Source organism: Maylandia zebra, linkage group LG6, assembly GCF_041146795.1.
Source record: "Maylandia zebra isolate NMK-2024a linkage group LG6, Mzebra_GT3a, whole genome shotgun sequence".
Classification (NCBI taxonomy): Eukaryota; Metazoa; Chordata; class Actinopteri; order Cichliformes; family Cichlidae; genus Maylandia; species Maylandia zebra.
The window spans coordinates 34,566,841-34,593,131 of NC_135172.1; the positions used below are offsets into that span (position 1 = coordinate 34,566,841).

The 26,291-nt window shown below is 39.6% G+C and overlaps 1 protein-coding gene across 3 annotated transcripts; it reads left to right on the forward strand.

Moving 5' to 3' along the window:
- The first annotated feature begins 2,680 nt into the window (after nt 1-2,680).
- Nucleotides 2,681-25,156, forward strand: qtgal (queuosine-tRNA galactosyltransferase). Of its 3 annotated transcripts, XR_190880.4 has the most exons (13): nt 2,681-3,097; nt 4,127-4,243; nt 4,338-4,437; nt 5,633-5,697; nt 6,500-6,565; nt 7,398-7,493; nt 10,829-10,924; nt 12,001-12,125; nt 14,329-14,464; nt 14,588-14,656; nt 14,755-14,829; nt 16,337-16,523; nt 25,021-25,156. XR_190880.4 is itself a non-coding variant. In XM_004539070.6 (12 exons), the coding sequence occupies exons 1-12, from the start codon at nt 2,963-2,965 to the stop codon at nt 16,415-16,417; spliced, it is 1,161 nt and encodes a 386-aa protein (XP_004539127.3). In that variant the 5' UTR covers nt 2,681-2,962; the 3' UTR covers nt 16,418-16,685. The 3 variants fall into 3 exon arrangements, 2 of the variants coding, with proteins under 2 accessions (XP_004539127.3, XP_023010203.3); XM_004539070.6 differs by lacking the exon at nt 25,021-25,156 and having other exon boundaries at nt 16,337-16,685; XM_023154435.3 differs by lacking the exons at nt 2,681-3,097; nt 4,127-4,243; nt 5,633-5,697; nt 25,021-25,156 and having other exon boundaries at nt 4,350-4,437; nt 16,337-16,685.
- Nucleotides 25,157-26,291: the final 1,135 nt, after the last annotated feature.

The window sequence follows — 26,291 nt, forward strand, 5'->3', positions numbered from 1 at the left end:
GGTTCTGCTATCATTAGATATTTTCCATTTATTACCCATTCATAATGGTATTTGTCAGCTTCCTATCTGCATGGCTCCAAGATCAATTAAAACAACTAAAAGGGCTTTCTTGCAAACTCTCAATAGGTCAAATATCTGGGTTTCCAAAAGTGAAACTAAATGAATCGAGAAAATCCAATCATGCCTGTACACCCAGAAACACTCGCACACTTCCCTTTCTCTTTAATGTCTGGCATTTCTGTCCAAACAAAATCAAGTGCAGTCTGATCACAGATCTAAACAGCTGCAGTCTCAACCTTCTGATACAGTAAATCAACTGGTGTGCACATTTGATATACAACATTGCCATGTGGTGTTGATTTGGTGAAGGCAGGGGTGGGGGGTAAACAGGCAGCAGTGAGTGATTGTGGGAACAGTTGCAAGTGTGAGTGAAGACTGTGCTCTAATGCAAAAGTACCGATTAGGTTCTTAGAGACCTTGTGGGCCTGCATTGCAAGGAAATAGATAAACTTCACTTCCAGCCAGTACATAACCTCTGCTTGAATCTCTAATTGTGTTTTAGTTAATCTTGCATGACTCACTACGACTATCTATCTCTATCAGTCAGAAATTAATATCTGCCTTGCTTCATAACCTCCAGCGCAACAGTCTAGTGAAGATAAATAAGACTGCCGTTTGCAGAGAGAAATAAGAGACTGATTACACATACAGGCACGCATCCATAAGAGCAAACGGTCATTGTCGCAGGTGTGGGCCTACTGGTGTTGGCCAGAGGGGCGGATGGCGCGATATGGCAGCCTCGCTTCTGTCAGTCTGCTCCAGGGCAGCTGTGGCTACAACCATAGCTGCCTCCACCAATGTGTGAATGCGAGAGTGAATGAATAGTGGCATTGTAAAGCGCTTTGGGTGCCTTGAAAAGCGCTATATAAATCCAATCCATTATTATTATTATTATTATTATTATTATTATCTGTGCATTGAGTCTAAATGTTATCTAAATTCCACTTATCATACATTAAAAAAATAATTCCTGGTTTGGACCTCATCTGATGACACTAGCTGTTGTTCCTGGCCTGCAGTGAAGCAGCTATCCAATTTAAAGGATCATTCAGAGTTATAGATTAAGCTAAGCCTGACTGAGATGTTACAGTAACATGGGAACAATTAGTCTCAGCACGTGCACATAAACACAGTGTGTATTCACTTAAAACAGTTTTTTAAACGACATCCTGTCCATGCAATGCCCTGATTAAGGAGGACCGTGTGTGTGCAATAAAATTCAGAACTTCATTAAAAATTATCTCAGGACATTAACCAGAAGAGGAAGGCAGTTTATGTCTTCATTAAGTGGATAATATACAAGTTAAGCAGCTTGGTTCCTCTAGGCTTTTCTCTTTTTATTGCTCATGAATGGTTTTATCAGTGCACAAAAAGAACAAATGAGGATTATTTTGAGAATAACAAGGGGGTTTAGCAATCTATACAGTGGAAGTGAAGCTAATGTGTAACAGAGTTTAGATATCATGCCTTCAGCATCACTAATTCCTACACACACAGACAATCTTCCCTCGTGATTCTGTTACTTTTGAAAATAAAAACGATGATATAAAACAATAGCCCATCCTGTTTTTCTGTCTGCTCACCAAGACAAACATCCCATGCTATGGCTGCCAACATTAACATGAAAAACACACTGATCTGGTCCCTATTCAACATGAGAGCTAAGAGCTGCACAGTTGTATGTCATCAGTGCTGAGTCTGACCAAACAGAACAAAGAAGCCAGAACGACACACCCAGCTGTTTACTTTAGTGAGTTATAGGGATAAATCTTCTTCCATTTACTTGAAAATAAAATTTTAAGATACTACAACGCATCGGTGACATTAGCAGTGTATGACTTAGTCTTTTATTGTGCCAAGAACAAATCAAGCATGAGGCACGGTTGTGCTTTAAATTAAAACGATGATGAAATTTGTTTTATAAACATTTAAAGTCATTTTAATTACCTGATAATATATGTATTATTAGTTGATTTAAAGGATTGGGTCCTGATAGATAGATAGATAGATAGATAGATAGATAGATAGATAGATAGATAGATAGATAGATAGATAGATAGATAGATAGATAGATAGATAGATAGATAGAATTTTTTAAAATTTATTACTTTACTACTTTTTCACATCACTGTAGATAAATAGGTCGATCGATTAAAATAAGTAAATAAGACAATAACCATAGATAACTATAATAACTATAAATAAACTTATTGTACGAGTCACTTATTTATTTATCCATTGTGATATATTTTACTGTAGAATTTTAAGTAAGAGATTAGGCTTCTGTTTTGTAATTTTGCGCAACGGATTAATAACAATAATAAATATTAATGAAAAGGGGAAATATATATATATATATATATATAACAAGCACAGCAAAATATATCCCAATAATATCCCAATAGCTTGAATTAGACAGTTTGTTTAATAATTAAGCCTCATCCTACACTTTACCGGTGCCATGTTTTCAGAAACGCGGTATCTTCAAACAAACAGCAGTCCATACGCTTCGTCTACGTCACCGCTTTAGATGATTGACAGTGAACCGCAGCGAATCCGGTGTCTGTCCGTGTTTTGCATGAGCCATTGAGCGTCCGGGAGTCATTATTTGCGGAAGTTATTAGACTGCTAGCAACACTGTGGGTTTGAGCTACATCTTTAGGATAAATTGTCACCATGTCCGCTGTTAAAATTCACAGGAGACCTTTTAGGTGATGTTTGTAGTAGAAATGGGTCCACTTCATGTTGAGAAGTGTCCTAAAATGGCTTTGCTTTAATCCACGTGGATTTCGCGTGTCTGCCTGCCTTTCTGTACATGTACACACATTTGTAACCATTTCTTATAGCTTATATTCTATACCCTCGAGTTAGCGGTCGCTTGGCTACTTTTTATATTGGCCCCATGAGAAGGAGCGAGGACACGGAGCAGCAGGTCAGGGAGTCAGAGGTCGACATGAACCCGCCGAAGCGGCTACGCACCACGGAAACACTGACAGGAGTCAAAGAGCGGGAGGTGGAGAAGAGCACTGTGGATGTGGTGGGTGATGATGACTCAATTTAATGTCGATACTGACATTAAGGAGAGTAAAAGTTATAAAAAGTGATATGTCCACTATTACCACCCTAAATAGTTTGTTTACTGAGCATACAGGCTTTATCCTCGTCTCTATCTCGGTGGTGTGGCATTTACTTGCGGTTTTAATTTGTTAAGAGCAAACTAATAGAGCAACAGGCTTGTCTTCTAGAGATAAAGGTCTTGAAACGTAAATATTCGCTATAGTTATTTTAGGGAAACCATTACAGATCCTAATAATGAAAGTGGCATCTGTTGGGCTACACCAGTCAGCCACAGTATTTAAACAGTGGATGGACAGATGAATAAAATAACCACAGTGTAATGCACTCGGAAACATTGAGTGCTGGTATTTATGTGACTCTCACTTTGACACCCACACAAATGTTGTCGCAAACCAAGCACTCCCCAACATCAACGGCCTCCAATTCAGCACAGGGCACCTAATGACAAGATGGAAAAAGCAAAACAAAACTGTTCCATTAAAAATGAAAAAGTCCCTAAATTGTTTGCCCAGTTTCTTACCCCATGAAGGATTGACATGAAGTCTGTAAAACAAGCCAGATTGATGGAGATCCCACCCCAGAAATCCAGGACCCACTGCCAAATTATCAGCACCAAGTACCACTTATACCCCCACATGTCCCAAGTCTATACCTTAGTTGTGTCAGTTATTTTGGCAGCTGTAACAGGTTCAGTATAATATTAGAAAGCTGCTTGATTGGTCTGAACCAAGTTGTGCCTAATATACTGGAAACGTTGTACATATAGACACTGGCAATTTCAACTTACTTACTATATAGGAGTTTGACTTTTGTTATTTCCATGCCCTTTTGATTAAAGAAGTGCTACAGTTGCAATTTTACTCATTTTCAAGATCACTTCCCTCCTGCACTTCCAGTTTATACCATCCTGCTTGATTGTTGTTTTTGTGGTTGCCAAAGCAGCAGTTGAACTGAGTGTAAACTTTCTATTTGTGTCTTCTTTACTCAGAGTATTGTCATGCCAGTGTATAATGCATCATGCTGGCTGGATGAATGTCTGCAGGCCATATTGGTCCAAGATTTCTCTGGATCCATGGAGCTGTCGGTGTTTGATGACGCAAGCACCGTAGGTTTTGTAGGCATATTTACACAAGTGAAAGAATACATTGTCTCATAGTTTGAGACATCACTTAACTCTTATGCATGTGCGTGTCTTTTAGGATGACTCGAAAAAAGTGGTGGAAGGTTGGAGGGAGAGGCTAGAGGCAAAGGGCATCTCAGTGGTGATCTCTGGTCACAACTCTGAACAACCTAAAGGAGGTCAGTAACTTTTGGGATATGATCAGCAGTCAGTCCACGCTCCCAATCAAATTATGTGACCTTTATTTTGTAGTTGAACATGAAGGCCTTAATGCTAGTAGATGCTCATAATTCCCGTAACATCTTCCCAGTTGTTCCTATCACCATTTGTGGCAGCTAATGATATCAAATGAAAGCCATTGTTACATTCCCCAGAATAAACCACGTCTGAGGTGAGTACTGACAAGTTTCTGGGGAGAAATGGAAAGTATGTGAAAGAAGGGGGATTTATTTACATGTAAAATCAGTTTATATGAACATGGTTGACATAAAAACCAGCCATGCAGCAGCCCTTATACTGAAACAACCAAAAACAAAGGCAAAAGTTCAACCAAACACAATCTCCAAAGAACGGTGAAAGCTACTGAGCTCATTAACAAGAAGGCAGCTTGAATGCTGCCAAATTGGCCTACTGGCAGTAAATGAGCCATTTCTAACAGTCTTTATACTCTGGGCCCTGCTGATCAGTAGTGGGATCAGCTGCACTGAATCTGCACGTTCAGCATTTCACGAGGGTTATTGGGTTGAACAAAATGTTTCATTGAAATTGTGTCCAACAGGCTTTGAAGTACTTTTACTTTGTTTGGTGACTGTCAGAAGCGTTACACAGTTGGTAGCGAGGTCTGTATACAGCCCACTGTATTAAAATAAGCAGTTCAGACAATAAGTCAGTTTCCATTGGTGCAACAGCTTATCAGGGGCCGTTTAAGATCTGGTCCTTAAAATCTTCCACTCTGTGATGAGTGTTGGACTTACTCTTGTGAATGCTTAATTAAGGAGAAGTGCAGAAATACAGTGCAACCTTTAAGAGACTTTTTTTTCCGTGACTGAAACAGGAACTGGTACTCTGCAGCAATTTATACTGATTTCAGATGGATGTGTTAAGTTCTTGTCTCTTACTTATTTGTAGAATGTGCATTGTAACGTAGTGCAACACATTTCAATGCGCTACAATTTGCAGTACATTTGAAAGCCCTCAAGCTAGCAGAAATGTAATAAATGAGCCTTTACTTAAGCGCTTACACACCGGCAGCGCTTTTTCATGTTGTCTGGTTTGACAGTTCATTAAGAATCCAAGCACACATTTAACTGTCTCACAAAGACATACTTAAAACCGTAAGAACAAATAAGCATGAAATGTTCTTTTGTCTTTCAGTGGGATATGCAAAGAATAAGGCCATATGTCAGAGTCGTGGGCAATACTTGTGCTTTCAGGATGCGGTGGGTGTGACCAAGTGTGCTTCATATCTTTCATAACACATACAATAGTATGTCCAAAATAATGAAATCATACCGGGGTGTTCAGTTATCCAGAAAATACATGCAAACACAGATCTCAGCAGTCAAGTTACCGACTGATGGGCTAAACATGAACATGAAAGAGAAGTTTAAGTTAGATTAGGATAGCTCTGTTTTTGACACAGTGCTTTGTAGCTGCTTATCTGAAACACTCATCTGACACACTCATCTGACACAGCCAAAAATGAAAGCTCCAAACATCTGACAATCTTCCAACCTCTGATCGCCTCTGGCTATATTTGTTCTTATCTTTCGGAGTCGCATCATATCAACTTGGCTGTTTTCTGCTAACTTTTCACAGAAAACACTCAGTGCCTATGAGATTGGTTTATCTGAAAGCAGTCAACTAGTTCTGTTTATTCTTGTGACTCTTTTTCTGGTAATGCTGATATACTGATATATTTTACCCTCTTAAACTTTAAATACAGCCTTTATCTCAACCACGCTATGAAGATAAACTCTTGTTCTGTGTACATCAAGTTTTTTGCCTATTTTCTATCTATCATTGCAGTTAGACAGACCCTCCGAGATTATTAAAAAATTGTTTTTTATGTTAAAATGCTAAAATTGTCAAAACTAACAATAGAAAATTCAACCTAAACCATTTTGACCAAGCTCTAATATAGTTCATTAAGTGCAAATGAAAAAGAATTGTGTGTATTGTCCATTTGTTGTCACATGTTATTGGCATAGACATTTAAAATAATTATTTTCTTAACTTTAGGATGACATTATGTTGCCCCAAAGAGTTCGTCTGCAGTATGAGGCGTCCGTCTTGCACAAAAACACTGTAAGTTCTCTCTTAAGCGTTTGCTTAATCACTTCCTTCCCTGTCTTTTCTTCTCACTTCTCTTCCTCCTCCTCTCTACCTTTCCCTCTGACTATCAGTGTTAAAATGAAAACAACAACAACAAAAAAGATATTGTTTGTAAGAGTGAGCATGTGCATGCGTGCGCGTGCTGCTGTACAGTTGGCATGTAGAACAGAGTGAGTATCCGGTGTTGATGCTTTCTTTGACCTGGCAGGTCAGGGGTTATAGGTCATGTGTGTGTGGAAAATAAGGGCGACAGCATAGAGACAGCAGGCTTGCTGTCCTCCATAAACAGCCTGCCTGGTTCTGTTCCAACTGTAATTTTTTTATAGTTGTAGGTGAAAAAATGGGACCCGTATTTTGTTTTTCAGTTTTCTATAATCTCTCTTTATGTATCCTCTGATTCTGATGTAATTCTTTCTTTCCTTTTTTTGCTTGAATATGTCTCATAGGAAACACGATATGAAGCAGTAGTTTGCATTATTTGGGTGAAATGTATTAGAACTTTTAGATGACTTATTAGTTATTCTGCCAATAATATCTTAGTTTTTTTATTATCTGAAATAAAAAAATATGTTAAACAATTCTATTAAACTTCAAAATCAAGTTAATATTTCAAACTCAGCCTTCAATCTGAAGCATAATTACTCAAATCGTTGGAAATTTGTGCAGCTCGATTTACAAAAAAAACAAACACAGAAGCTCTCTGATACAGAATTTTGTCTAAAATGATTGAAAATGTTTTGGGTGGTTCTTGGAGTGAAATTTTTTATTTTACTCACAAAGTTGTGTATGTGTGTTTCCATGATAGCTGATTGGCTGCAGAGTCCAGCGAGTACCGGAAGGATCTACAGAGCGTTACACTCGCTGGATCAACACACTCAGTCAGGACCAGCTCATCACACAGGTAAATGAATGCAGCTTAGCGGAGCATGTTTTGATTGCCGACTAATGTGTTTTCGCATGCATATGTGAATGCGTGAGGTCACGTGACAGGCAGCTACTAGGTCAGTTTGAAACAGGATACATACCTGCTGTACGCAGTTTCCACGGAAATGTGTTTGTGGAGTGGAGAGAGGATGCTGCATCACTCCTGACCTCTCTGTCTATCACAATCCCAGCAGAGGAAACAGACCCCAGTGTCAGCTGTCTGCTGAGGGCAGCCTGTAGTGGAAGCTGGTAAAAGTTTTGAGCTTTGTGTAGAAAGCCTTGTGCAGCTACCAAATCATCATACACAAGCACTTTAGTTTTATTATACTGTAAAGCTGTCTGAAAAATTGAGTACATCATTTAAAAAAAATAAGAAAAAATAAGAAAACAGGTAGCTCACTACTCAATAAACCTACAAGCTTCAAACGGTTTCTGTGCTCCTTGTTATATTTCATACATTGACGGCATCTGCAGTCATGCCAAAGGACTCGTTATATATATGAACCCTGTGATTCAGTAGCTTGTAGAGCCACCTTTTTAAGCAATATCTTGAAGTAATTGGTTTCTGTATGACTTCATCGTTTTCTCACATCATTCTGGAGGAGTTTTGGTCCACTTGTCATTACAGCGTTGCTTCAGTTCATTGAGGTTTGTGGGCATTTGCTTATGCACGGCTCTCTTGAGGTCTTGCCACAGCCTTTCAATCAAGCTGAGGTTGGGACTTTGACTGCGCCATTGCAGCACGTTGCTTCTTCTTGGCTGCTGTGTTTGGGATCATTGTCCTGTTGCGTGACCCAATTTGGGCCAAGCTTTAGCTGTTGGATGGATAGTCTTACATTTAGCTCTAGAATACTTTGGTATACAAAGACTTTATGGTCTACTCAAGGTGCCCGCGCCCTGTGGTTGCAAAACAAGCCCAGGTCATCATCCCTCCACCAGGGTGCATGTCAGTAGGTATGAGATGTTTGTGCAGATATACTATATTAGGTTTTCATCAAATCTGACACTGTGCATTATGAATAAAATCTCCATTATTCTATTAGTATTGTGGACTCTTCTACCGTGCTCTTTTTAGAGGGATATAAGCCAAATAAGCCATGTTTGTTCAGTCTTTTTCTAATTGTCCTATGATGACAGTAACATGTAAGTTCCAAATTCATTGGTAAAGGGCTCCATAAAGACATAAAAGGTAATGGTGTTAAACATTCTTGACCTAAGTGCTGACTACATTAATGAAATTATGATTTCTGTCATAGATGGGAAGCCATAAGGTAACCAGTGAATACACCCTGATAGATGCATAACAGATGCACAAGCTGTTGGCCCTGGCAAGAGGAACTATGAACTAATCATGAGCCTTACTAATCACTCAAAGCCATGAAAGCATTTGGTCACTTGACCAGCTTGGCTACGTTTTTGCTGTAATTTATGACTTTATGCTTGTACTCATAATCAAATATAGTGGGCAAGATTTGAGAGTTGTGTCCACTTGTGTTTGCCATACAAGCGCTCTAAATAGGCAAATTCCAATACTTATTCACACTATAAGTATTGGAACATTTTTTTAGAATTTCTTTGACGATGTGATCAAGTGAAAATATTTACCCAGTGTGTTTTTAAAAAGTTACATTATTCACGAAGTAATAAAAAAAAAAACAGTGATATAAAAGTAAAACCCCTGGAAGTATGTCTGTTTTTGAAGAGATGGAAGTCTGCTGTTTCTGACTTAACAAAACACGCTGTCACTAAGGATACAAGACAACCTGGACTGGCTCACTCTCCCTAACACACACACACACACACACACACACACACACACACACACACACACACACACACACAAGGTCTGCATAACTCCTTAGCAGACATTCCAGGATATTTATATGATATTAAGTTTCATGGAGCATGAGAATGAGATCATACATTGATTCTGCAGTCTTAAAAGCCGCTCCTTTTCCTTTTCCTTCCCCTTCTCTTTCTTGACTCTATCTGCCTTTGCTTTTACTTTCTTGACAAAGAAACTGGACTTAACCGAGTTAAACTTTAAAATTTACATTGAGCACTGCTTCTTTTACTCTAACATTCATCTGTAGGGCATTAGATATGGTTGTCTAAAATGTTCTCTACCCCTCTGATTACTCACGTTCACCCTAATGCTCTCAGTCTTTCCCAGAACTTGGTCTCTTATTCATGCTTTTGGCCACAGCTTACATCTGCAAAATGTTGCAATATTACTACAGAAAGGCAAAGAGATGCACGTAGGCGGACACACACACATGCACACATACTCATACACTCCAGATTCTGTCCAGCTGTTCAACTGCCTGGATCCAGATGTTTTGCACAATTATTTTCATCTGTGATGCATTTCTGTTACGCAGTAGTATTTCCACTTCAACCATGAACAATCACACAAATACAAATGCATATGCACACAGTGTGTAAGACAGAGTGATGTAGTGGGAGAGGGAAGTAGGACCACCTGAAATGACCTTTAGATTCAATATGCAAAAATATTACTGTTACAAAATGCACACAGAGATGAGGAACAAACAGGGGTGGGGAACTGAGAGGGGGCTGGGTGCTGGTGTAACAAATGAGTTGGGGGCCTGCATCTGTAAAAAGAGAAAGAAATATAGTGGACATAATCCGATCCTGATGTATTAAAAGAGTTTTGCGGTCAGAGAAACGAGGAGAAGCCAAAACAAACTCATTAGTCAAAGAATCATATGCGAGAGGATGGAAATGTGTATCCTTCCCCTGCACACTTCAGGAAACACACACACTGCTTTAAGAAAGCACATGTGGCTGCACTCTAACCTATTTTGTTTTCAGGAATAGAACTAAACTTCTCCTGAGTGCAGCTTGTTGCTTAAATACTATTGCGAAATTTTTCAGAGCCAGTAGCTTCAAAATCCATCCAGTAAAGTTCGCACAATGTGAAATAACAGAAATAGTATAAGAAAATAAAAACATAGTAATTAATAACCTTTATTTACTGAAAGTGGCACAAGAAAAAACTTTTTTAAAAATGTGTTGACGTTGCCTGTGCTCCTCCTGGCACCCTGTGAGCTAAAGGTAAGAACGTGTAAAACCAGATGCATTAGATACATTCTTGAATAAAAATGTGCATGAAAACTTTTTCAAATGAATCTCAAGCACAGCAACACAAACAATTAATTTAAGTTGGACGGTGTGTAGCTAATATGACACTGTATATTGTCTCTTTATTAGGTTATTGACCAGAATATACTCCTACAGATCTGCCACAAACTGAAAATTTATGAAATTCTAACAGTTTGTCGGTTTCAGGTGTACACCTCCCATGGGCCCAGTGTTGTCATGCCAACATGGTTCTGCTCACGGGAATGGTATCAGAAAGTTGGGCCGTTTGATGAGGGAGGCAAGGTAAGCATTCCTATTACTCAAACTGACTCTCTGAGGTGTTCACAAACCCACTTTGTTGCTCTTGTCGACTCACCAAATGTCAGAAATAATAGTGATCGGTCACCTCTATACACCTGACCTGTCACTTCTTGAATGTATGAATTGGTTGTGAATGTCAGAAAGAATTACCCAGATGGAAAGGTGTGGAAACGGAGGAGTTTTCAGACACTGTTCGAGCAGCTGATAAGAACATCCTTTAAAGCATTCGACTTCTCACCCCTACTCATATCAGCTGTTTTCACACATGAAAACTAGGAAATTCTGTGAAAATCCAACTGAAACCTTGCCTGACGTTTTCCTTTCTCACATCTAGCACACTGCTAAAAACACAATTGTTAAATGTTCTCACTATCAAAAATACATTTGATATCTGATATATAAGCCCAAATCCAAGAAAGCTGGGACGCTGTGGAAAATGCTAATAAAAACAGAAGGGAATGATTTGCAAATCCCGTAAATCCATATTTTATTCATTATAGAACACTGAAAATATATCATGTCATTTTACTGTTCCATGAAAAAGTGAGCATAACAACACAAAAGGTTAGGACAGGGTTTACGAAAGGCTTGAAAAGTAAGTGTTGCTAAAAATCATGAAACTACAAACAGGACAGACAACACCCAGGACTGTTAACCAGCTGGAGTCTTATATCAGATAAGAGTGCAACACGTTAATCTCCCAAACATCCAGCAACTGGTCTACTCCTTATTTGTGGACTGTTGTTAAAAGAAGAAAGGAACCCTTAATGTTAGCATTTAAATGTTGCTATATTGGATTTTTGGAATCAGAATTTACAAGATTCAGACTAGAAGGTAGTGTGGCAAGTTATCAGCTAGCACTTCCAACATGGACTAGATGGTCTTTATTTAGCCGCATACCAAGTCATCTTATTTGTCAGACAATTCAGTTTAAAAAGCACCAAATATTCAGGAGGTTCAGTTTAGTGACTCGGATTAGTGGAGGTAAGGCCTAGCTGCAGCTCTCTGTGTTTGGGCATATGTCATATCATACCATAATTCTTCTTCTCTGTCTCCAGGGAGTCCCAGAGGATCTTCTCTTTTTTTACCAGAGTCTTCGTCATGGTGGGGGTCTGTTCCGGGTTGACCAGTGCCTGCTGATATATCGTTATCATGAGAAAGCAGCCACTCACTCCGTAACTGAGTCAGTCCAACCATCATTCCTCTTCAGCTGCATTCACACACACATACTTGGACATGGTGTTGATCCTCCACCTACTCACAGCTGCCCACTGGCATCCCAGATTTTCTCAGAGCTCACACACAGATATACTCACACACATACACAGACACGTGTTTTAGTAAGCTTGAGTTTGTGGAATTTCAGTCACTTTCCCAGCGTATGAATCAGGAATTTCTATGCGTTTTCTTCTCTCTGTGGAATGCTCAGTATCTGTCCAGTGGTGCTGGGAGGGAATCGGATTGCGTTGTGAACAGAAATGTTTGACATATTGCGTAGCGTTGTGTGTGCGCGCGTGCACACGTGTGTGTGAGCACGTGTGCATTCCTGCTGTTGCCTGTGCATCAGCATGCAGTCTCTGCAGGTGTGTGGGTCTGTCTCTAAATCTAAAACACACCAAAGAAAAAGATCTTTCCTGCCTTCTCTCCACTCACACTGCCTAACCTTTCATCCCTTCTTTCCTGTTATCCCACCTTCCTTCCCTCTTTCCTTCCTTTCTCCCTTGCGTCTAACCAGTGCTCGTATATCTGCCCGTGTTGACGCACTCCTTCACCAATCATCCTCCTCTGTCTTCATCTATCATCTATTTTTGGAGATCTATTTCAAGCTAGCTGCCTTCCACTCTCCCCTACTTCTTATAACCCCTTCCCATGTACTGCCTACTTACTTCCTCTCTTTAGTGAAATGAAACCATTATCTTATTTTTGTCTATTTACGTCGATCTTGCTCATGCATGTAATTGTAGATGTGCTAAATGTGAGGTGTCAAGTCTTTTAAAAGATACTGCCAAAAAGTAACTGAGTTGGGAGGCTTACTTACACAGAAATGCACTGTTTGTAAATGAGATGAAAAGGTTTGTGTGTAGTTAATCTCTACCATATTGCTGCCCTGCCTTAGAATCAAAGCCTGTATAGAGAATGCATAATAACCAAGGAATCTGGAGACCACCCGAGCTCCACGATGATGGTGGAATCGGGTTTGCTTGCCATATGAGGCCCAGTGCTTAAAAAAGTAAGAAGTTCGCATCAAGAGATGAGAGTGAAGCACTTTCTGAGAATGTCTGCTTGATTTCTCATTATTAGTGCCTTTGTTTTAAAATGTGAGTAGAAGGGGGTTAAGCTTGTAAACATAGACAGATTTAATCTTGAGGGTGTGTGTGTGAGAGAGAGAGAGAACCCTGTACACAGTTGTGCAGAGGTTACAGGAAGTCAAACTAATTTACATGCATAAAATTTTCCATCTACTTAAAGCAACAGATCACAACTTAATAAATGTAGTACTTGCCGCTTTGTAAAGGTATGACACCGAAAGGATGGTTCAAATTTGTAGCTTTAGCTTTCATTTGTATTCACTCATCATTTACAATAGAGCACAACTAAGTTAGGCTGTCTCAATCAGACCGGTTGTAAACAAACTGACCAACATTTCATCAGCTGCTTTTTTTTCGATCGGTCATTGGAAGCTCTGTTTTGTACCCTTACACTTGCTCCTCCTCTAATCCCAGAGCTTTTGCAGTCAGTGTAAATGACGACTGCTCAACTTAAATCTAATTTTTGGGGAAGTGGATGAAGGGATTCAGATCTGGCGAGAAGGGTAGGTAATAAGAGAAGAGGGAAACAAGTGGTTTTGATGTATTTTGACTACAGCACATGTTACAGTTCACCAATGGTAAATATTCTTCCTCAGCCACTTTAAGGAGTTACAGTAGAAGTCTTTGTTTTTTTTTGTGGGAGATTAATTGAATCTAGGAAAGTCAAATACACAACAAACATACTCGTAGAGTCTTTTACTGAAAGCTGTTGTTTAGTCCTTAGCTCATAGCCTAAGAGCCAGCTCATGTCACTAGTAGTGACTCATAATGTGAAAGTTTGCTCATTTTGACTCAGTAGGTGATACTTGCTCTTTGAGCCTCAGTGTGAAATCGCAAGTACAAGTGGTCAGAGTGGGACTTCCAGAGAGAAATCTCTAAAAAACAAACAAAAAAACCCCAGAAACTGTTAAACGGGTTCAGAGGGGAGCTTCTCCCAAGACCTTCAGCTTCCTTGAAAGTGTTCAACCTGCTGCTTAGATTCAACTGCTTCTTTCCCCACACTAAATAAAAAGAATCTCGGAGTTGTACCAGTGACAGTCTGATTAATTTAGACTTCTCTGGCCACTCTGTTCACAGAGAGACTATTTGGAAGCTGCGAGTAGACTTCCTGCAGGAGAGAGTTCTCAGCCAATGGGAGAGCTTCACCATATGGAACGCTGGTAAACAAGGCCGAAAGCTGTACCGATCGCTTAGCCCAGCCAATCAGAAGAAAGTATGTTGCCTTCAGATGAAAATAACCAGCCAAATCAACCTGCTTCCTGTGTCTCAGTAGATACAGATAATGAAAAAAGTTGTGAAATGCGTGTTTGAAATTAGTGTCATTCTGTTATTTTAGGTCAAGGCTTTCTGTGATGTGGATGAGAACAAGATCCAGAAAGGCTTCTATACATACGAGGAGTCCAAGGTGAGATCATATTTGTTACATTAAACAGGTCTCCAAGATGGCTTTATTCCAGTGATTTATTTTTTATTAACCTCTCTCGTGTTCCCGTATCTTTCTAGGAAAGGCCTAAGCCAAAGATTCAAGTTCTGCATTACAAAAACGCCTCCGCTCCTTTCATCATCTGTGTCAAACTGGTGAGCAAAAAGCATGTTTGTGTGTTGTATGTTTGCTGTTTCTGACCATCTGTTCCTCAGGTCTGTAATCTATGTTAACAACATAATGATGAAGGGCGTGTGCCCACTGCACGACATAACACACACAAACACAGGAGAGGCTGTCAGGAAATGGGTAGAGACAGCAGCCTGATCTTTGATCACACGATGCTTGTACAAACATTACATGTTTTTGCCACTATTGTGTTTGCATATAACACATCATGGTTTGCATTTTATGCTCCAGATCGTGGCAGTACACATAGGCTTTACCTAGAACAATGGCAGTTTCTTTTTATTCATTGGTTTTCAGTATGTAATGACACACACATCCATTGTGGCAGTTAAATCACGTAATATCTATTTATCACACAGCCAAATTCAGATTCAAATCTATGGTGACCCCCACCCCACCCCACCTCAGGGGTCTACTAATTGCTCAATTATGGGAATTGGGAGAAGTAATCAGAGTCGGAGGAGATGGAGACCTGGACCCAATCATTCTCTCTCTTGTTCTCTATGACATCCACATAAACAAACACCTGGACTCAATCACACTGGGTTTACACCCAGGTGTCAAATATTTATTATCAGCAAATATATTGATTTCAACTTTTCTCAAAGACTCTGGTTCAACCTAAATTCCTTTAGTTTAGTCAAACATTTATTGTTGTATTTCTTTTGGCTTAAAGCCGAGGGAGTCTATCATGTTTTTCTATCATTGGTCAAATTCCATAAGGACCTTTTAGCATTTTGTAATTCAAGTAGCCTCAAAAACAAGACTTCTGCAACTCCTCTTGGATCTGTTCAGGATTTTGAAAATTTGGCCCTTGATAGGAGAGTTTGGTATTCACAAGAGACGGGATGTTCCAAAAAACTGTTGTTCAAATCAGGCATTCCTTCATATAAAGGAATGCCTGATTGAGTGGCAGAAAATCCTGCAGGAAAATTTGATATTCCAACATTAGCAACAGCTGCCTGCACTGGAAAACAAAAGAAAAAAAAGGAGTAAATCTATCAAAACAAGAGTGTCAAAGATGGTCTGATAAGTGCAATAAATGTGCTAATATCAGCATTTCAGAAACATTTCTACTGTATCAGCTTCAAAATGCACATCGAGCATGTCATTCTTTTCTTGCATAGTTAGTCTGTTAACCTTACTTTCACATGCAATCAAAGGTAACAGCTAGCTATGTAAAAAGCTCAATGACACAGTGACACTCCCCCCCTCCCCCCAGTTTAAAGACAAAGCTGCAGGAAAAGGTTGTTTTCTCACTATTTATTTCCTTTTCCTTCTTGCTTGCTGCTGCTTTAAGTAAGAAATACCAAGTCAAAAGAATTCTGAAGTCCACAAACCCTGATGGCTGATTAGTCCACACTTGAAAGAAAATGATGATGTTTGTGAATGAAAGTTGTGTTGTAGAAACTGTGGCCTGCCATGATGTTTTCTGTTAATGTTCTTTCTCTCGTGGCATCTTTTCATTCGTAGGACATGACTGGAGGCAACCTGGAGGAAAATCTAAATTCTTTGCAGCTGAAGGAAGGAATAGATTATTACCACTTCAACTGACTGTTCAGGGAGATGGGGAAGACTGGAGGAGGCTTGCAGGTTAACAGGCAGTGGAATGCAGAGGAATACGTCACTTTCACATATATGCAAACTGAGAAGTAGGCAGGTAATAACAGGAAAAGAGTGAACACTGGAAATAAGTGCACATTTACAAAGATGAGGGTAGGAGATGGCTGTCGTGTATTTTAAGTCTTAAAATGGGTTAAATGCCATTTTTTGTAGTTTCACTTTGATATATCGGCTAATAAAGTCACAACAGGATATCCCAGCTCTGACTTTTTCTGACCCTCTCCTTAAGCATAGCACAAAGGTTTGTAAGGCTAATTCCACATTTCTTGCTGAGTGATGAGTAATGGTTGATACCAGACTCATATATTACAAAAAAGAAAATATAAAACCAAGTGAAATTTAACATAGCTTAATTTAACAACAATTACAGCCTAACACCTTTGAGTCTCCTCATCTTTAATACATACAAAAATGTACATAACAGGTCAAATGGAAACAAAACAATTTAGTGTCTTACAAAGGTGGGGACAGATTTACTAAACAGGCCAAGGTGTGGTTATTTTATTGATTTACAAAAAAGGCACTAAGTTCATTTCAATATCAAGCGCAAAAAATAAGACCTGATTTTTTTCAGAATTAAATAGCTGCGCAAGCAGTTACTGACATGTCGTAAACATTACTAAAATAGTTTGGATGCTTGATTTAAATATTCTCCTCCCTTTATTTTGTGCCTTGAGAAAGGAACTCCCTGAAATACGCATGCAACAGGTTTAGCTGTGATAATACACTAAGCTAAGCTGACTGACTGCTGACACGTTTATTATTATTTTAAATTAAAAAGCGTGTATATTTCCCAAAATGTTAAACTGACACTTTTAAAAGCAAAAAGTAACGATGAACTGAACCACAGCTGAAAGAGGCAGCACAAGGGAAGATATGAAATGATAGAAACAAATGTGAAGATCTGAAACCCTTGTACTTTACAGATGACTGTTCTATATCATGCAAGAGGACATTGCCAGTGTTCATTACTGAAGGAATAAAATATCACAGAGTCTGTGTGAAGCCAGTTCGATAATTGCCAACCTGTATTCTTGAACTTGTAACTGAAGTTAAAGGGAAGTGCAGTCATGACAGAAAGTACAATTTATAAAGGGTGGGATGTTTTATGACTACATTTCTTGACAATTGTTCCCTGATGCAACTGTGTAAAATCAGATGCACGCACACATCTGCAAAGAATGTGCAAACACAGATTCAACTCACATTTGTTTTTCTTTCCCTGGGTCTCTTATGAAATCTAAAGAACAATAACCTCTTTAAGAGGGCACAATTTTGATACGTAAACACATAAAAAAAACATTTATGTTACCTCACAGAGTGAGGAGTTTTTCTGCCCAAAGGTAAACAGACCTATCCACACAAAATATCCCCCAATGTTTGCTGGTTTGGCGTCGTGGTTTGCATTACTGTAAATTTGGCCACAACAGTTTAAAGGGCAGCGATGGTTAAAAAAACGGTCGTCATCCCTACCAAAGTTTTATTTTCGCTACCTTTGTTATCATAGGCACAAAGTGACACATAATCACTGCACCACATTAGTAGGTAGGATTGGATTTAGTGTTGGATAAATAGCAGGAGTGAGTCAGGTTTGAGGTGAAAGCCCCTTGCCTCTGCCACCCACACCGCACAGTGCTTTGTTTGGGCAGAGAAAAAAAGATTCACATCCACTTAGCCACTAGCTTCTATCTACACCCCCTCTTCCCTCTCTCCTTTAAACTCAAAAACTTAAAGGAACAGTACAACCAAAATCAGATTTACCCATTTTCCACCTCCACCCTGGAGTGCGTTTTATCCATCCAGATTGTTGTTTTCATGTCAGTTGCCCCGGCTGTAAAAATGTCTGTCTTTGATATAATAGAGCTAAATTAATGGAGTTAAATGGCACATTTTAGTGTGCTGGGCAGATTGTTGTGTCCACACCAATGACCTAGGTGATTAAAAAAATCCCGTAACACAGAATGATTTTTTGTAGGAATTATTTTCTTTCTACTGTCCATGTCCACCGAAAAAGGAGAGTGCAGCTAGCTGATATTACATCTCAGCTGAGTGTGGGACACCATTAATGCTTATGTCCTGCCGAGCTGTCGCCTACTTTTTGTAACAGGTGGATGTATGCTTTGTTCTGCAGATCGATAAACACAGCTGGTATAGTTTTTACAGTTTTGATCTCCATAAAAAAAAGTGCCATTTAGTTCTTTTATATTCAAGAGAGGGGTTAATGCGTCTGTAGCTGATTTCTCCAAACAGAGTGACTCACACCAAAGTAATGTAAAAAACCCAAAACAACAACAACAATGATTTGGAGGTGAATTTTCCCTTTAATCAACAAGGCTTTTCCAGAGAGAGACTTTGCATGTGATTTGGGGTTTTTTACATAAATGATTTGCCGTTTTGTTTAAGGTGGGGCATATTTGAAACGTAACATTTATCTGCTTCCGAATGCAACCCGTCATTCAAAGTATGTGCAGTCATAAAACTGTAATATTCTTTGGATGAATGAACACAAAATATTTGAGAACAAGCTGTTTAAGTAAGACCGCATCCTGTCTAAATAACGCACTTTTTAGCCAGTCTGCCCTCATGATGAAGCACTTGGTGGATGATCAGAGTGAGCTCTAATGGAGGATCTATGAAAGAGAGTAAACAGAGCTTTACTCAGTGTATACACTCTGGTGCTCTGCAGACATCAGACCTCATAATGCACACACACAAGCGGACCGAATGACCCCGACCCTGGAGCCTGCTTGCCCTCACTGGTCAAATAAATCTACGCGTGTGTAGAAGAAATATACACACGCATTCTTACACAGCTGCATGAGCTCTGGCAGTGCAGCTGATAAGAAAAAGAGATAAGAGAGTGGAGTGTTTGAATGAAGGGGGGTCACGGGTCAGAGACTGAGGGCTTTTTCATTCACCTGGAATGATACAGCATTCCTTTGTTTCGACATCTCCCTCCAGAAGAGGTTTTTGTGTCTGAAAAGGAGATGCACATGCATGCTGTGTAAAATGCTGCACTATAAAGAGAAAGCACACTGACTATTTGCAATAATTACCATCTGTTTTACCTTTGGAAGTGTTATGCAATAGCAGCGTATAATCAAATTAAAAGCAACTAACTGGGCGGTTCGATTTTTAATCGAATCTCTACGGAGCCACAAAAGGTCTTTGAACCTTATGATGAAGGCAAAGCAGCCTGTTTAACTATAAATACTTTGGCTCTTCATTTTCATTATTACAATGTCATGTTTTATGGCAATTATAGGCCTAAAATAACAAAAACTGATACCTTTGTTAATTTTATCACCAAATAGGTCCTTTTCTACGATTCTTGAGCACCCACAGCACTTTATACAACATGCTTCATTCACCAGTGCACCTTTTTTTCTATGTCTAAATTCTCTCTAACTCAAATGAAGACTTCAGAGAGCAGCGTGGGGTTCAGTATCTTGCCCACGGATAGTTTGGCATGCAGACTGGAGCAGTCACAGATAAAACCACCATCCATCTGATCACTAAAAAACATGCTGTAACTCCTGAGCTACAACCACCAGCAAAACAGAACTACTGTGAAGTGGAAGGAAAAATATCTATTTGCATGTACATTCCTACTTTGAAATAGTAACTACAAAGCTGGTTGGGCTGGTCTGATTGGCCACACAGAAGCCCTTCCTTATGAGGTTTGCATGTTCTTGCTGTAGGTGTGTGGTGTTACATCAGGTACTCCAGCTTCCTCCCAGAGTTAAAAGACATGTTAGGTTAACTGGTTATTCTAATTTGGCCACTGATGTGAGGTATATGAAATGTTTCAAGTGTACAGAGTAAACCCCTTAACAAATGTATGGTCAAATGATCACCAAGGCCAGAAAATTGCTAGACATTTACAAGTCCTTAAAGCTAATACCCTTCCTCTTGACCTCCACACATCTGATTCCATTGCACTGTTCAAATCACGATTAAAAACCCACTTATTCAATCTTGCCTTTCCCTCTAGTTAATATTTATTTTATGATTTTATATCATGCACTTTTATGCTCATTTAAATTCTTGTTTGCTCTGTACCCGTTGCTTTCCTATGTATCAGTGACAGTTATCTGCTTGCATACTTAGTACTTGCTTTGGTCCTATTTCTATTATCCTCCTCCTATTCTCTATCTTACTTGTTAAGCACCTTGGCATACCCTTGGTTTTTAAGTGTGCTTTATAAATAAAGTTTATTATTATTATAATAGCTGAAATTTAATTTTTACTCTGACATGTACCATTAAGACCTCAGCATCATTAGCAGTGAAAGAAATCAGGCCACAAAATGTCAAATACTGATTTCCTCCATGATGTCTTTGGGATATGAAATCTATAGTCATGCAGTCTTGGACATGACTATCCAGAAATGGATAATCTTGTGCAAGACTATGCTGGCATTTCTGTGTATACATCCACAGTAGCTACTGCCATTAAGACACTGCAAAATTAATTGGATCGGGCACCAGGTGATAGGTGTAAACCAAGACAATTATGAAACATTTAAAAAATTTCAGAGTACCTCAGGTTACTGGCTGGTAATTAAACATTTACACTGCATTGAATGACTCGAGAAAGAAGAAAATTGTGTTTGTAGAAATTGTGTTTATTTATTTTTGATCAGTTGTAGTGATGACAATTCTGCTCAGCATATATGGTAAATGGCCTGCATTTGTATAGCGCTTTTCTAGTCCATAGGACCCCAAAGCGCTTTACACTACATTCAGTCATTCACCCATTCACACACACATTCACACACTGGCGATAGCAAGCTACATTGTAGCCACAGCTGCCCTGGGGCGCACTGACAGAGGCGAGGCTGCCGGACACAGGCGCCACCGGGCCCTCTGACCACCACCAGTAGGCAAACACGGGGTATAAACAGTATAAGAAAACAAATCATTACAGTCTACAGCGAAGTAGATGCTCAGCCCAAAAATCATATTCCTCACTTTCACTGTCTCACTGTCTTCCTTTGTAGGGAAGCATGAAGTGGTGTTTCATTGGCGTGGGCTCAGTGTTCCTTCCTTTTATTCAACAGCTACTGTCAAGCTGCCATGCGTAAATTAGGATTTCTTAATAACAAAAACAAACCAAAAAAGACTGAGAGAAAGGAAGTAAAGGCCACAAAGGTTGTAATGGGAGATAGAGCAATTGTGTGTTTGGCTCAGTGAGGAAGAAAAGTGTAGACAGACGTGGCGTTCCTCCTGTCAGTCTGCTTGAGAAGAGCCAGGTGACTGCAGGGGAGAAGGTCAGAGGTTCTGCTGCTCTGTAAATACTTCACATGGTGCAGGAGCATCTGAGGTCAAACAGCACATCAGAAAGAGTCCTCTGTGGTGGTGACAGGATTAAACTCGAGAGTCCCTGTGTAGGCAGTGTCTACCCCTATTTCAAACCTAAGGAGAGATGCATTTTAAGGATAAGCACTTGTTTACTGATTCATTAACAACGATAATTATATTGTAATACTTTGTATAAGCCCTTTCTGAGAGCGTTTATTCACACAGTTGTTCACAAATCAATTCAAATACGAGTGCAAACATAATATGTGAGAGAAATATTTGTAAAGGCTTATAAGCAAACATCATACATATATAAATCCGCAAATACATTACCACGGTTACCTAAATCATTAAAGATCCCAACATTACCCTGGGAATCCCAACATAGAAATAACAGTAAACACTGCATCTAGACAGTGGCGCATGGAAATGATATGAACCTCTTGTGTATATAAGCTTATTCTAAATTTGTGGTTTAGAATTGTCCAAATAATTTTTTTTCACAGCCTTGTATTCCAAAATATTCATATTACAAAGGAGGGTTATTCTTTACTGTATTTTTTTTTTAAATTTAATTTAATGTCAGAAATCCAAGGAAAAGGGCATTTTTATTTATCAGTTTCACAGGGAGGCATTATGGAATGTGTGTGTAGGGTGGGAGGGGGAGGGGGGGTAGAGGAGTTTGTTACAGCATTTCTCGAAATGCGTCAGATTGCTCTGGCTGTCCGGGGGAATGTGACGAGTCAGTAACATGCTTGCCTTCTGACTGTTTTCTCACGGGAAAAACACCAAAGAGACAAACAGACGCTTATGTGACCGTTTTTTTCATGTCATTTTTTTTTCTACAGGTTTGTATTTAGAGGAAACCAAGCAGCAGGACTGTAATAGCAGCGGCGCAGGGACATTAGCCGCAGCTACTGCAAAAAGGGTTACAAAGAATAAAGTAACTCACGTGCGTCCTTGAATCGGGTTAAACGTCCTAAAACATGACAATAGAGGAAAAGCGCTAAAAGGCAAAGCATTGACTATTTCACATGTTTTAAGGGGGACGTTTGAGGGAGCTGCAAAAATCAGGCTGCTGCTCCAGACCTGCATGCTGATCTAATTTTCACGCTGATAATATGATCCATGTGTTTATAAAGCCGGCATGCACATAACCACTCACTTAAGCAGTTTGAAGAAGAATAAGGGACCTGTTGGACTTCAAGGAAGCGCAAAGGTGCTTACCATGGTAGAAATGACACATTAAACTTGTGTTTGCATATATATGAAAACACATGCAAACACAGGTTTAATGTGCCTCGTATTCAACTTTTAATTCTGCTGCTCCACTGTCAGTGTCTGCTGTATTTTAGCTATCAATTCTTCCGTGTCATACAAACTAACACGAGCGTTTATTCCCAGTTAGTGGGTTCAGTTTTATCTGTGCATAGCTGGCCAGTACGTTCGGTGTTCAGCTTGGAGCTCTGTCTCATACACATATCTTTCCGGTGTATCTGTGGGAGTGGTTTGGAGTCAGCGCTCGCGTGTCACTCAAGCGGAGTCAGCTGCTGGCACGCGCCCCCGCTGCCGTGAAGCGGTGCTCGCAGAGCGAAAGTTTTTTTTTTTTTTTTTTTTTGAATAGGCTCTGTTGTCTTGCTGTGGGCGCACTACTCCTTTTACAGACTTCTTGTCCTGATGCTTTCCAACCTCAGTCGCAACTTTTACCTCGGTTGATCCAGCAATGTAGCCCGCAGGCGTGCAGAAGAGTATTTTTGTGTGATATTTTAACTGGATACTTTTGTTTCGGGTGCTACAGAGCGCGCAGCTAGTTGGGCTGGTCTGGTGTTGTGTGGTTGTGCGGGATCTGGTGACCGCTGGGGCAGACAGGCCACCATGCTCCGGCCGTGGGCTGCGCACTGGGTCGCAGCTGTGCTGCTGTGTCGGGCGGTGGCACAGTACTCCAGCGATCAGTGTAGCTGGCGAGGAAGGTGAGGATGGAGACGAACAAAGGATTTGTGGTCATATCAGTTCAGGAGCAGATATCTTTTCATTTGTGAATGTCAGGCTGATAATCTTGAAGCATTGCGCCGTTTTAAGTGATGGCACGGACAACACATGGTTCATTCATATAGGCGTAGATTATTAAGGTTTGGTTAAAACAATCTTGTGACTTAATGTGCTGTTTACTTACCCCGTGTTTTTCACAAGTGATGAAAGAAAGAAAATTCAACCGTGTGTTAAAAGGATAAGTGTTTCTTTGAGCCAGTTCTGTTGTTACGCATGGTTTTGGCGTTAGATGAGTAGTTTTAGTAAGATTTAACTTTATGTTCAAGAGGAGCCCTCATGGCTCAGAGTAAAATAAGTGGAAGAAATGTCAGTGAAAACAGGAGATGTTTTGGAAGTGCTTGTGGTTATTGCTGAGAAATGTAATGACGTCACATTTCATTATTAATCCTTAATTCGTTTACTGGATTTTCTTTTTTTTTCTTTTTCTTTTTTTAGCTCAGTCAATACTCTCGAAAAGGAAAGTGTCAATATGACAAACAGATCATAAGAGTGATTTTCGTTGGTTTATTTTGACAGTGTTCCTCTCTGTAGTTTCTCTAAAAATGCTTCCTTTAAGATTTTATGTATGCATGATCACAGGAATGTCTCTAATCTAGCTCCTATCTTAAGTAAATACAGCCACATGGCGTCTTTGATCACTCCTCCAAGTCCCCAAGTCATAAAAAATGAAAGCCTGTTCTTTACACTCTGTGTTGTAAACTTCATCAGCCTTAAACTTCTAACAACTTAATTAGTCCCTGATGCTGAGGTGGCTTATCAGCACAAGAGACAAGTGAGAGATTTGCTGGCAGACAGCTGCAGGAGTTCTCCTCATTGGTCTTAATCCCTTCTATATGTTTCTTTAACTTTGTTTGTCCAGCACGTTCCCACTCCCTTTCAACATGTAAATGAATCAGAACGGTAGCAATATTGAAATGTATTGAATTTGGTATAGTATTTTTTTCTCTCTCTTATTTTCTTTAATAAATGTACCTGTATATTGTTTACTTGTTTGAAATACATTAACAAACAAACATGTTACAGAAATTTCTACATCCACAAAAATGTTGTCTGGATTCTGTAGCCTAGGAGTACAATCTCTGTAGTACTGGTTAAAGGTTGATTTGATGATATTATATTATAGTCCTTTTATATAGCCATATGTGATAAAAAAAAAAAAAATCATCGTCTTTTTCTCTACAGCGGTTTGAGCCATGAGTCCCATCGCAGAGATGTGGAGCAGGTCTACCTTCGCTGCTCACAGGGATCTCTAGAGTGGCTTTACCCCACAGGGGCCATAATTGTCAACCTGAGATCAAACATAGAGTCTTCACCAGGTCATATGTCAGGTCTCCATGTGTGCATTAAACCTCAAGTTTACTCCCAGGTAGAGTATGAGACCAATGTTGAGAAACAAGCCTTAGTGTATAATCAGGAGTTCTGAATGTGTTTGCTTGGCCCACCTTGTTCAGGGTTCTCATGTGTACCTGGAGCATGCAGGGGATCTGAGGCTGCTGCTGGCAGAAAAGGACCAGGCTCAGGGAACAGTGCATTGTTTCAGCCTGGCAGAGGGGGTGCTATTTGTGGAGGCTATCCCACAGGCAGACATCAGCCGGAGGATCACAGCTTTCCAGTATGAGCTGGTGCCCAGTCAGGGGCCAGCGATGCACATGTTCCCATATCTGCAACCTGGTTTAGGTAACAGCCTGCATTTTTTTCTTTTTCATTATTTTGTGTTTTGCTCTTGTGTGACTGGTGAAATTCATTTTCTGGTAACTTGATGTAATGCTGAGTCATTTCCTCTTGATGCATGCTACTTTTCTTAGCTCTCGGTATTCAGTACTCAGTCCCAGTATGTTCATAACACTCATTAAAGATCAAATAATGAAACCTATTTCTCTATTTGCTCAAATATCAAGCCATAAAATCCAGAATATTTTAGATTGATTTCACATAACATTAAAAATTAATTGACTTTGTTGTAAGCAGGGACTATATAAAGAACAGTTCATTAATGATGCAATAATAACCTGATATGTCAACATGGATTCTGGTAAGCTCAGAATCCATGTTGAGCATTCTTGTGAGAAATGATATCTAAAATTTAAATAATGAGCAGAAAGCAGTGACAATTTCCTAATTTTAAATGATACTTAAACACTGAAAAAGGACAAATATTCATTGTATTATGTAAACTCAAATAAATTCCCAGTGATTGCAGCTCAATTTTCACATGGTTTTGCAAATTGTCCACAATCTTTTGGTAACTTGGTAAAATGTTACTTATAGCTGGCAGTTTAGTAACGTGAAATGAGGCTGACAGACCAGAGCTGGAAAAGCAAAAAGGTTTGGTAAGCATGAGGCCTCATTACTGTTTCACCCTTGTTTCTTCATCCCACCTTGAAGTAGCCCCTTTTCTGACACCCCACCCCCCTCACACACTTCCTCACTCCCACTCTTCCCTGTATCAGCCA